Source organism: Aedes albopictus, chromosome 2, assembly GCF_035046485.1.
Source record: "Aedes albopictus strain Foshan chromosome 2, AalbF5, whole genome shotgun sequence".
NCBI classification, from domain to species: Eukaryota; Metazoa; Arthropoda; class Insecta; order Diptera; family Culicidae; genus Aedes; species Aedes albopictus.
The window spans coordinates 421179167-421191687 of NC_085137.1; the positions used below are offsets into that span (position 1 = coordinate 421179167).

Consider the following 12521-nt stretch of genomic DNA (forward strand, 5'->3'; position numbering starts at 1 on the left):
CACCAGTTATTTATCATTTCGTCGGAAAATATGTGCCGAATAGGTGGATGCTTTGGTGGATCATAGGATTGTTTGAAAGAGGGAAGAAACAATCATATTCCACAGATATTTAAAAGAAGGGAGCATTACGTCTACCACAATAAAATATCTCAATGAAAACAAGTTTTGGATGTTGAATCTGAAGTTGTTATCGAATCATTCTTTATATTGACGATTAAATCAATGCACGCCACCGGGACAGCTTTAGCATCGTGAATCAGGAGCAACAGAATCCGAAGCAGATATGATGATTCAATCTCCGGATCGTAAGTTCAAACCTACATCACTACAAAAACCAGCAAAAAAGTACCACCTAGCACCGGCTGGAATATGGAAGGACGATGAAGCGGGGAAGCAGGCTGAGAGAACGAGAAGCAGACGTCAATCTATTTTTTTTTTTTTTTGCTCGACGAGGCGTTACGCTTCTTTGACATTTCGTCACGACGTTCCTGAAGGGATAGCACTAAGACAGCCCGTTATTTTGCCAAAACCTGCTGTGAGGTAGCACTATAGGCGCATATACGGCTAATTAGCATTAAACGCCTTGCCGTAAAGGCTACTATAATGCTGAAGGAATGCTATTTTAAATGCTTACTGGTTACTTGGGATTATTGTAAACAACCCCAGTCTGAGAAACATATCTTCAAAGACTGTTAATCTCGCTCCATAAAATAATTGGATCCAATCACTGCATCGGCCACCCGCAGTTTAACTTTCCTATCACTTCTAGTTTACTCTGTTTCTACAATTTTCTTTCGCTAAGTCTAAGTGCTGTTTAAAGTTTAGGTGTCAGTCAAAGGTCACCCCTAAAACCTTTACTAATTTCTTCGTGGGGATGGCTTTCCCAACAATCATGATTGGCCTTCGAAGCACTGGATTGTTCCCTGAACAAATATGTGCCCTGATGCATTTTACAGCCAAAAGTTCGAACCCGATCCTGATCGTCCAGCGTTCCGAACTTCTTAAACATGGTAGTGAGCAGCTGTGTCAGCTCTTACACCGTATTATATTGAGGATATTGGAAAAGGAACAACTGTCTGCGAGTTGGTTGGATAGTTTAATGTGCCCTCTATACAAGAAAGGGCATCGACTTGAGTGCCCGAATTACAAAGAAATAATGCTTCTCAATTCAGCCGCTGAATTTCAGCGTACAAAATACTATCCGGACTTCTGTTTAACAGGTTGAGGCCGAATGCGGAGTTCTTCGTCGGTGAATGTAAGGCGGGTTTAGGGGCCGTTCAACAACGAATCTGATGTTCACCTTGTGGCAGATTATCGATGAATTTCGGGAGTACAACTTGCAAACCCATTGTCTGTTTATTGATTTTAAGGTGTCATAATGCATCACGAAGCTTTCAAACGAATCATTGACTTTTTGCTTTTCAATGATTGTTTGCCTCGCGTTTTTGAAGTGATAAAAACTGTCAATTCTGCAGCAACGCAGCAGAAAAAGTATCATCGTAATCACTGCGAGTGAGCAAATAGAGTGATACTTTTTCATACGAATATTCGCTTTGGTTGCAGAGAATCATCCCTTTGAAATTTTGACCGGCATATCCAACATGGCTGCCGATGATGATGATGCCGTAAGAAGCCTTAAGGCGAAACTGGAAGCATTTCCTCACTTTTTGGTTTTTGATTTTTTATTAAATAACGAAGCAATATTTTCAAAATCGGTTTTCGTGCACATGTAGAGTATGGATCAAGGTATCTTCTGATTTTTTTTGTAGTGGAAAATGTTTTTCGTTTTTGCAGAAACCATTTTTGAACAAAATTTCACAAAAAAAAATGGTTTCTGCAAAAATGGAAAACATTTTCCACCTCAAAAAAATCAGAAGATACCTTGATCCATGCTCTACATGTGCACGAAAACCGATTTTGAAAATATTGCTTCGTTATTTAATAAAAAATCGAAAACCGAAAAAAAAGAAAATGCTTCCAGTTTCGCCTTAAGGCGGTGTACGATTATGATCGAACATGATTTTCCGACGAAGCTGATCAGATTGATTCGTGCGACTCCTGACGAATCGAGATCAAATGTACGGATTGCGGATCAAATTTTATCATCGTTCGTAACTTTAGTAGACGGAATGAAGCAGGGCGATGCTTTTTCGAACTTACTGGAAGCAGCGATAAAGAGAGTTGATATGCAAAGGAGTGGAACCATTTTTATCACGCGGTCGCATATGCTCGCGAATATTCGCGGGCGATTATGACATCCTTGGGATCTACCGTTGGGCCGTAGAAGAAGTATTAATACTCTAAAGGGTATAAATACCTCTTCCACTGCCCAACGGTAGATCTCTCAACGTTTTCACAAGAACACTGCTTCTTTTTGAGAAAGATTTCGAAAAAAATCACTCAAAGAGGCTTTTTCCTCTTCCAAATTTTTTGCTCAAAATAAATAATAATAATAATTACAAGGAGACTGCGGGGATAGGGCAGTTAAGGAAGACCTAAGGTCTGGACGTTCAGGGCGACTGGAAGCGTTCGATCCAGGACCGAGATCAGAGTAGAGGCGATTGCATCATTCGGCATAAACTTACCGCTACGAGTTGTAGCCTATCAAGTATCGTATAGTTACAGATGAAGGAAAATCAACTCTACCTGATAATGGTAAGAGATTACAGAACAGTTGGAAATAAGAGATTAAAGAAGCTGAAATTCGCAATGGTTGATCCGTCCTAATTACATGTTATCTTAATCTTGTTACAACAAATACCATGAAACATAGGTACTTACTTGGATACAGCACCAGCCGCTCCGCCAACCGTATGGCCAAACAGTGACCGAACACCGAGTACCAGCCCCTCGGCAAACTCGCCCGGACCTTGAATGGCCCCCTGGAATGGTTCGTAGAACAGATCCTCGACGCCCTTCGTAAAGCCAACCACCAAACCGTACGGATTTCCGATCACATCCAATCCCAGCACCAGCACATACAGCTGCTTGACGGCTTGGCCACTGTAGTGAGTGACGCATTCCGACACCAGCTGGCGCTGTGTCAGGAACTGGAACTCCCGTTCGAAGAAAGCCAGCCGGAACACTACATCGTTGATGTCGGTAAGTGTCACACCCACGCCTTGCAGGATGGTTGAAAGAATGCCCGGTAGGGCCTTCGATTCCGAGCCGGCCATCGAAAAGCTCACGTGGATTTTGAGCGGACCCAAGTGGAGATTATCGTAGAAGTTCTTCACTTCCGCCTGCGATTGAATGGCCACATGTGCGTGCAACGGTTGCGTTTGCACTTTCAGATCCTCTGTGAAAAGACGTTTCTGGAATGTGAATGATATGAGTATACGACTGGGAAAGCTACAATATGAATATCTTCAACTACTCACTGCTTCCGCCTCCGTGATTTCCGTACTGATCATCTCGAAAATAGCATTCACAAACAGCAAATCCACCTTGACGTGGAATTCCTGCATCAGTACTCGCAAATACTTGAACTGCTTGACGTTGGAGTGTGGAATGATCCGTTGCACCATGCTCATCTCGATGAACGGCTTAAACTCGGTTGTTGCGGCTACACTCTTAGGAGGTGGAATCGGTGCCAGCACCACAGGGAAAATACAATCAGCCAGCTGGTTGTCGATCTGGATGCGGTTAATCTTTGCGTGGAACTGCATCTGATGAGAGGACGATTTGATCTCGAACCACAGACCGGGGTAGAAGGTTCGCTTGATCGCTCTATCGGTGGACTTTTTGATGATCCGATTGAAGAAGTCTATTTCGGCACGCCGTTCGCCTTCGAGATAGTACTTCTTGTTGGAGGCGGCGCCAACCTCCACGTCCCGGAGGTATTGCTGGTACAGATTTTCCACGTTATACGTTTCCTGGATCTTCATTTGCTTGAAGCGACCGGAACGCTTGCATTCCTCCCAAATTACTCCGGAGCTCGCGATTCCTATGTACATCAGATCGCTCTGAATCACGTTGTTCACCAGCGATAGACCAACGCCGTGAATTTCCAGTTTTATCTCTTGCGTCACCTGATCCAGTCGACTGGCACTGTGTACCCCGTATGCGATATTGGCATTATCGGTGATCAGCAACACCCGTTGTGTACCATTCAAGAACGATACCCAATAGATGTCCCTATCCGTTGGAGATTTAAACTCACTAATATCGTCCCGTCGTAGATCGTTCTCGATCGTAACCAGTTTAGCTCCACTGTCCCAAACGATCTTCCTCTCACCGGCTGGATTGACCCACGTGTGCAATACCATTTGGTTCGGCATCAAAATCTTACCATTTACATCCCCTTTCTCCTTGAAAGCAAACGCCTCAACCGTGTGATTGATCAGCATTGCTGGAGCATCACCCGCGTGGTACCCCGTAAACGTAATGTAGATGGCGCCTTCCGTAACGTGTACATCAACACTGATCCCACCGTATCGGTTCTTCAACTGCAACAACGTACACTGCACTTCGGTGTACTTGAAGGGAGCCGTAATTTGCGACTGGTCGACTGCCTTCACCCGCAGCATTCGGTTCTCTTCCGTTTTGGGCCATAGGGGAACGCAATCGTCACGCTTGACCCGGGTCCAGGGATCACCCGGGCGCAAATGTTCTTGCACTTCTACGTCAAAATCCGCCCGATTGATTAGCACGAAGTACGGCATGAACACGATCTGCTTGGTCAGGGAGTTATTTGTCAGGGTGTTGTGCACTCCAATCTGCAATATAGAGGTAAGAGAAAACGGTTTTGATCTATTAGGGAACCAACATTTTCATAAACTATAGACAAGTCCTATTCATATGGTACAGTTATATGATGGAATTACTATAATTGATCTTCTGCTTCTTTTGATATCTATAGACGAGTTTACCGAACTGAAGAACAAAAACTAAACTTACCTGATAAGTCATATGGTTCGCGTGGCAATCGATCACCCCGCTCGATCCAGCCACGTCCAGAGAAAATTTCTCGCTCCACTCGCCGGTATCGACCCGGATGGCGGCTTTCTTTTTGCCGAAGAATGCCTTCTCCCGGAACGAGAACAGAATCGGTCCCTCGTATTCCGGCGGATGGTAGAGGATGTTGGTGTTCTCATCGTTGGGCTGTGGTATACGAGCAGAAACAATAGAAGGAAGGTTAAGGAAACTATAATAAATGTCGTTTGCATTTAGAGAAAGGTCGCTTTAAAGCAGATAAAATGCTATTAACAAAATGGAACGGTATAATTATAGTGCTCGGTTGAAATTAGTAACGCAGAACAGAAACATCTAAGAACAAACAGGTATACATAAAAACATCTTCCACCATCGTGACGGTGTAGTAAACGAATACCTTTAAAACACTGAAAACCGAGATCATTGCAGGATTTTAATTGAGATTATTTGTGTTACCTTGATGTTGTGTCGGAGAGTGATGGCATTCAATATGCTACTGTATTTGTAATTGTAGTTGGATATTTTTTAACCTTTAAATATGGGATAATCATGCAGGAGCAAACAACAACAGAAGAAACTGAACACAATTGACCCCAACCTGTTTTCTAAACACCTTAATTATTTGTTTCGAAGCAAAAAAACTACGTCAACCGTTTGAATGCTTGAAACTATATTTAACAAAAATAATCAAATTCTAACACTAACAGTCTGCCAATAGATGTAGATAGTGCTATAGTTTCATGGTCTTCTGAAACTGAAGTAGAAGATAAGAGTAAGGGTAGACTAAATGTAAACCACATTGATTGATACCATAGCCATATGATTGATTAATTGATCAGTATTTCCGGTATACCACATGAACAATAAACATGATGAATGTTATATAGTACCTAGGGTATGCTTCAAAAGACCGTTTCCCTGATGAATGTAACCTCCAAACACCAACGTGTGTAAAATTTAGTATATACAGTTTCCCCCCATCTATTTGATAACATGCAATGTGTGTAGCTATTACTGAGTTGTATCTTTCATGTCGTGTAAATGAATAACTTCGAGATACCATACAAATCTTGGCAGGGTTTTATCTGTGATTTTTTGGTACTGTTTCCCCCAATGGACACCTACATTTCTCACCCGGGATCCGCAGTTGATCTTGGAAAGCTCTTCACAAAGTCTTGTTCTTCGTATCTGTAAGAGGTGGTATTAGATTGGTGGTGGGATAGACCATTTAAAACACTACTGGTGTAATCTAAAGTGTGATGATATAACATTTGATAGTATCCCGCTATAGTGACTGAGTATACGACTGTAATTGCTATATGAAAAAGAAGGAGGGAAATAAACAAGCAACATACATACTCTACAGAGAGAAACACATCAGTAGAAGTTATTGAAAAACCAGGTAAACAAATAACGCAGAACTGTAATGCGTGGCAACATAGCTCATCAAATAAGAATCCGGAAGTGAGAATAGAACATCGGTGCCAGAATCCCAACCAGCTACGTAAAAAAGTGTTAGTTGAATTGTGCAGGACCATTTTCAAGCTAAGGCAAAAACCCATCCAATTAGAAAAATAAAATTAAATTAGAAACATTTAACAACATCGAACCAGCAGAATTTGAAAACTCCAGCCAAAGAAATAACCGGAAAAAAACTAGAAATATAAAACTAGATTCACTTTCCGCGGAAAATACCTTGTACGTGGTGTTTTTGCCCGCCAGCTCTTTCTTCTCGGTTTTACGCGATTTCTAGTTCAACGGATTCGCGTAGCCGATAAGAGCCGGTGTTTTTTGGCAAATGGATACGACCGGTAATACAAAATGCACACAGTACATACAGAATGACGTGCGCAAATATGACATAGCACCCGTAATACGTTTAGAGGGAGAAGAATAAATATGAAAGTAGAACAAAGAAAAAAAAGACAATGATAAGAAGAGAGCATGGATGATAATAGACAACTATGTGTATGCATGAAATACCCTAAAGAAACTTATTTATCGAATATCATTAATATACTAAAGTTACTGTAGCATAATCTGTATTATAGTGAAGCGTATGTAAAACTTACAACTCGTACTCTGTGTATGTGTGTCGAAATCAAGGTGGAACAAAATCATGTAAAACAAAACACGAGACTGGCAAAACGATCGATGCAAATGATAAACCGCTCCAAAACTTACGTTGATTTCGATACTAAATTTCTCACATGTGTGTTACTACAACAATATCAAAAAGCACATTCACGGATTTGACTAAAATTCAGATAAATTAGGATATGAGTGTTCTAAGTAATCTCCTGCTCCCAAATTCATCCTATTCGAAAACAAGCGATTACGGCACCGATTGATTCCGTTCTTTTTGTTTTCATCCGTGCTCACTTCTAACAAAAATACAAAAATAAGAAACAAAACAAACAGCACTTCAAACTTTTGTTTTTCTTAGGATGAAAATGGGAGACAATAGGAAACAATATCCTCTATATAGATTTGCATTCATCTGACCAGACTGTTTCATGAGAGAGCAGTAGGAGTAGGATTTTCTCCCACAAGGGATCTAAATTTATGCTCAATTTGTGGGAAATGATCCCAAAACCTCCGTGAATGTTGCGAGTATCACATGTACACAGGATTTGGTGAACGTTAACCTATAACAAATGATTGAGCGAAAGTTGTTTTAAATCCGTGATGATCCATTACACTTTCTCAAGGTGTTTTTCGATTGCTTCGTGTAAATTTACAAAATACTGTAAGTTTTGCAGCGGTTTCTTAAACAAAAACTGTATGGAAGAAAAAAACGATTTAATTGAATTCTTACCCGATAGCTGAGCATCAAACCCGTCTTGTTGAGCATCCAGAAGGGGCAGTATACTGTTAGTGTCAATCCATCCGTGCGATTTTCGTATCTGTTGAAAATTAAATCAATAAAATCACCTGTTACAAAAAAATGATCCACTTGTAACTTACTTAACACCAAGTTGCAGGGACATAACTTCCACCGAATCGTAGGCATTGAAAGTCCATACGCCAAACTCCGGCGGTTGCGCTGGAATCTCCGTAGTACAGGACCAATCTTTTTCCAGGTAATTCACGAGCTATCAAAAGAAGTTACAAATTCGATATTTCGATTGCATACCAAACCTATGTATTTCACTTACCCTTGCTACGATGTAAGATGTTTCCGTAGCTGATCGGGCCGCTGTTTTCACCGTCGGAAGGTGCAGCAGTTCTCCCGGACGGAGCAACTTCTCTCCATAGTCCAGGTAGTCTTCACCAACGATGGTCGACTGGGTGGATAGACTCTCGGTGCTGGTTATTATGTCGGCCTCCAGCTCACGCCGTACCGAACATCCCGCCACCGAAATGGTCAACCCGATGGGCAATGCGTTCCGCAGCATCAACGGTGGCCGCAGGTGAATCTCGAAGCAAGCGCTTAGCATGGTGTGCTTCGAGGTGACCTCGTGGAACACGTCGTGACGTTCGCGAACGGCCTGTAAAAGCCCCAAATTAAATCAACACTGATCATAACCATGACACACCAGGAAAATACTCACATTAATATAGAACGGCTCAAACGTCCTGATCGGGTCGCACTGCAACGATTTGATCATGTTCAAATTGTTGGGCGACTCCTTCCAGCTGATTCCCTGCGCCGACGAGTGGTAACCCTTCATCGAAAAGTGCAGATCCATGTGGTTGTACAGGAAATACAACGGCACGTTGAAGAATCCTCCCGGGCGAACTTCACCGACCACGTACTTCTCGTGGTCGATGAACTGATGAACGTAGATGGGGGCAGTGAAGTGGTTGTAGATTTGGACGATTCCTCGCAACACCACGACAGTGGCGCCGTGCTCGATCTTTACCTCGGAGATGATGGCCCAAGGGTCCTGATCGGTCTTGCGGAAAATGGGGAAGTATCGCTTGTCGGACTTGTAGACCGGAAGATTCAGTTCCTTCTCCGTATCTCCGATGATCACTTTGAGGAACTTCTTCTTAGCGCTATTTTCGTTGTCTTGCATCACAGTGAGCATTGACAGATCACAGTCTTTTTCGCGGGGTTCCAAATGCAGTCGACCGTTCGGCATCACAATACAGCTATTAACTTCCTGTTCACCAGTCTGCTCGATAGCAATCAGTTCGTCCACTTTGTTCGATTGCAAGTGAGATGCGTGTATAACGAAATCTCCTTTGACAAAATTAATTTTAATGTCTTGACCGGTATCGTTTTGAACCGTATACGGGGCAACAATCTCTGCCTTCACTATTCCCTCTCGTTTGATCGCCTCTGAGAAAGCCTTCCCCAAATTTTGGAACACATCCAAACAGGTCTTGCTAACCGTCATTTCCAAGCTATCTCTGGAGGCTATGTTGATTTTGGTGGTGGGATCTCTCGAGCGATCCTCGTGGTGATCCACTTCAAGCTCGAAGGTCAATTCCCATGGAACGTTCTCGATTGCTCCGTTAGGCTGTTCCACCTCATTCGGCTCAATAACATATTCCCACAGCGCCAACGCCTGATTATAGTACGACATGCTCAACCGCAGAGAGCTGCTAATGTTCATATCCGAACTCCAGTTGGAAACCTCTGCCTGCATGCTAGTTTCGATGAAAAGCATAGGAATAGTATTAATCCCCAAGCCCGTTTCGATGATCAGAGATATGGAAGGTACTTCAACCATACACTTCTCCTCCTTGATGTCGATCGTACGCAAAGACTCCAAACTCAGCGCATCCTCGGCCAACTCCGGCCGAATAAACCAGAAATCATCCGGATCATACCCTTTGATATCCCAAAGTCTGCTATAATCCTCCGGCGCTTGCGTTTCATCCAGTTTAGCCTGTTCGTTTGCCGTCAGCGTTTGCAAAGCATTGTTCATTAGTTCAATAACGGCCGGCGAGACACTGATCTTGATATTGGTCGAGTTCAAACTCAGATGCAGACCCTTGCCCTCGGGCGTCGACCCGTTCAAACTAATCGAACAAGGGTTGATCACAAAGTGTTTGGTATCGTTGCGTCGCTCCGGATTGAACTCCGCGTAGTACAGACAGAAGTCTTTAAGTTCACCTTTGATCACTTGACGTTCGCCCACCAGGCGCACGTTTAGGGAGATTTCGTTGTTCAGAATCAGAGCGTGACAGTTGATGTCGTCCATCTGCTCCACCAGAATGATATCGGGTTGTTCGATTTTGATTATGAACGTCATCTGACCGACTTCGGATTTTTCCGTGGGAGCTGAGAATGTTTGTAGATTATATGAATATATGTTTCCCAGGATTATGAAAATAGTCAATTTCAAACTTCCCAAAGTTGATGTGGTGCCTTGATCTCTAAGAAAATGAAATAGTCCATAGATATATTGTGCATGAGGACTCATTTCTGTCCTCAATTTCAATGTTAGATTATCAACATTAAACGAGGTCACCATTAATTCATACCTTCATAACGTAAGATTTCAAAAACGAACGAGTTATTGAAAGAAAATGCGTGGAAGTTTATAAAAACTAGAACAATTTCTGAATAAGTATTCTTGAAAGAATCCCAGGTATAAATCGTGGTCATACTTTCAAGATGTTTGTATCAACACAACAACAGTTTCATACAGTCTACTCCACTTACCAATAGAAGTGCTAGACTTCCGTTCTCGTCTGGCTTGCTCCTCCGCTGCCTGCAGCGCCTTCTGTTCCACCAGCTCTTCCGGTTGCAAAAACTGTTGCAATTTTAACAGAAAGTCCACCGACAAAATTAAATTAAAACTGGAAACCTTCACATCAGCAAACATGTCGTTCTCCTTCATGTTGAACGTGATATCGATCATCGAGTGGAGCGGAGCCATCAAGGCAGCCGTTTCCTCATCATCGCTTCCACTGGCGATGCTTATCTTGGGATCATTCGACCGTCGTTCCATCATCCGCGTCAACATATTCTCCCGGTGCGGACGAATATCGTCCAGTCGAATGTCACACAAAATGATGGCCGTATTCAGCGAGCCATCGGTTAACTTCTTTCCCTGGAGGGACAGGTAGTAGATTTCGAAACCGGCCAGTCCTTGTTCCGGAGCTGGAATACACAAGCTAGTGAGATAAAACTCGATTTAAACTCCTGAGCGTTACTTACCAGTGTACAACTTGATGTTGATACTATCGATCTGGAAGCTGAACTTCAGGAATGTGTCCACCTTTTGTTTGGCAGCTTCCTTCTCACGTGCTGCGGCTTCCTGTTTTGCCTTCAATTGAGCCACGTCCACGCCGAAAGGTTTAGCAGTGGCACGCTTGGCTACAGCGGACCAGTTGGTTTTAGCTGCAAGTGGTTGATTATGTTTTAAAATCCGCACATGTCAATGTCGCTCAATCGAAGGATAGATAACAAACTAAGGTGCACAATTTTTACACTGTTAAATCACTTATGGCAATATGATGAACGCTAGTGCGGTGATTCTCTTCCAGGATGAATACCAAAAGATCAAGAGGAAACCATGAAAAAATCCCCGAAAGAATTCCTGGAGGAATCCCCGAAGAAATTCTGGAGGAATCCCTTAATGAATTCCTGGAGGAATCCCCGAAGGAATTCCTGGAGGAATCCCCGAAGGAATTCCTGGAGGAATCCCCGAAGGAATTCCTGGAGGAATCCCCGAAGGAATTCCTGGAGGAATCCCCGAAGGAATTCCTGGAGGAATCCCCGAAGGAATTCCTGGAGGAATCCCCGAAGGAATTCCTGGAGGAATCCCCGAAGGAATTCCTGGAGGAATCCCCGAAGGAATTTCTGGAGGAATCCCCGAAGGAATTTCTGGAGGAATCCCCGAAGGAATTCCTGGAGGAATCCCCGAAGGAATTCCTGGAGGAATCCCCGAAGGAATTCCTGAAGGAATGCCTGGAGGAAACCCCGAAGGAATTCCTGGAGGAATCCCTGAAGGAATTCCTGGAGGAATCCCCGAAGGAATTCCTGGAGGAATCTCCGAAGGAATTCCTGGAGGAATCTCCGAAGGAAGTCCTGGAGGAATCTCCGAAGGAATTCCTGGAGGAATCTCCGAAGGAATTCCTGGAGGAATCTCCGAAGGAATTCCTGGAGGAATCTCCGAAGGAATTCCTGGAGGAATCTCCGAAGGAATTCCTGGAGGAATCTCCGAAGGAATTCCTGGAGGAATCTCCGAAGGAATTCCTGGAGGAATCTCCGAAGGAATTCCTGGAGGAATCTCCGAAGGAATTCCTGGAGGAATCTCCGAACGAATTCCTGGAGGAATCTCCGAACGAATTCCTGGAGGAATCTCCGAAGGAATTCCTGAAGGAATCTCCGAACGAATTCCTGGAGGAATCTCCGAACGAATTCCTGGAGGAATCTCCGAACGAATTCCTGGAGGAATCTCCGAACGAATTCCTGGAGGAATCTCCGAACGAATTCCTGGAGGAATCTCCGAACGAATTCCTGGAGGAATCTCCGAACGAATTCCTGGAGGAATCTCCGAAGGAATTCCTGGAGGAATCTCCGAAGGAATTCCTGGAGGAACCTCCGAAGGAATTCCTGGAGAAATCTCCGAAAGAATTCCTGGAGAAATCTCCGAAGGAATTCCTGGAGAAATCTCCGAAGG

General features: G+C 43.4%; 1 protein-coding gene across 7 annotated transcripts in view; it reads right to left on the minus strand.

The window, feature by feature from the left end:
- LOC109417792 (intermembrane lipid transfer protein Vps13) overlaps positions 1-12521 on the minus strand; it is a 70132-nt gene that overhangs the window by 3928 nt on the left and 53683 nt on the right. For 4 of the 7 annotated variants that reach the window (XM_062853550.1, XM_029869650.2, XM_029869651.2 and 1 more), the window contains 10 exons: positions 11054-11236; positions 10556-10996; positions 8490-10171; positions 8094-8426; positions 7903-8030; positions 7754-7841; positions 6061-6123; positions 4900-5103; positions 3381-4718; positions 2782-3314 (listed from right to left, as the gene is read on the minus strand). In XM_062853550.1, the coding sequence (XP_062709534.1) occupies positions 2782-3314; positions 3381-4718; positions 4900-5103; positions 6061-6123; positions 7754-7841; positions 7903-8030; positions 8094-8426; positions 8490-10171; positions 10556-10996; positions 11054-11236 (4993 nt within the window). Of the gene's footprint in view, positions 1-2781; positions 3315-3380; positions 4719-4899; positions 5104-6060; positions 6124-6630; positions 6685-7753; positions 7842-7902; positions 8031-8093; positions 8427-8489; positions 10172-10555; positions 10997-11053; positions 11237-12521 lie in introns of all 7 variants that reach the window. The other 3 variants (XM_062853551.1, XM_029869649.2, XM_029869652.2) reach the window with 3 other exon arrangements.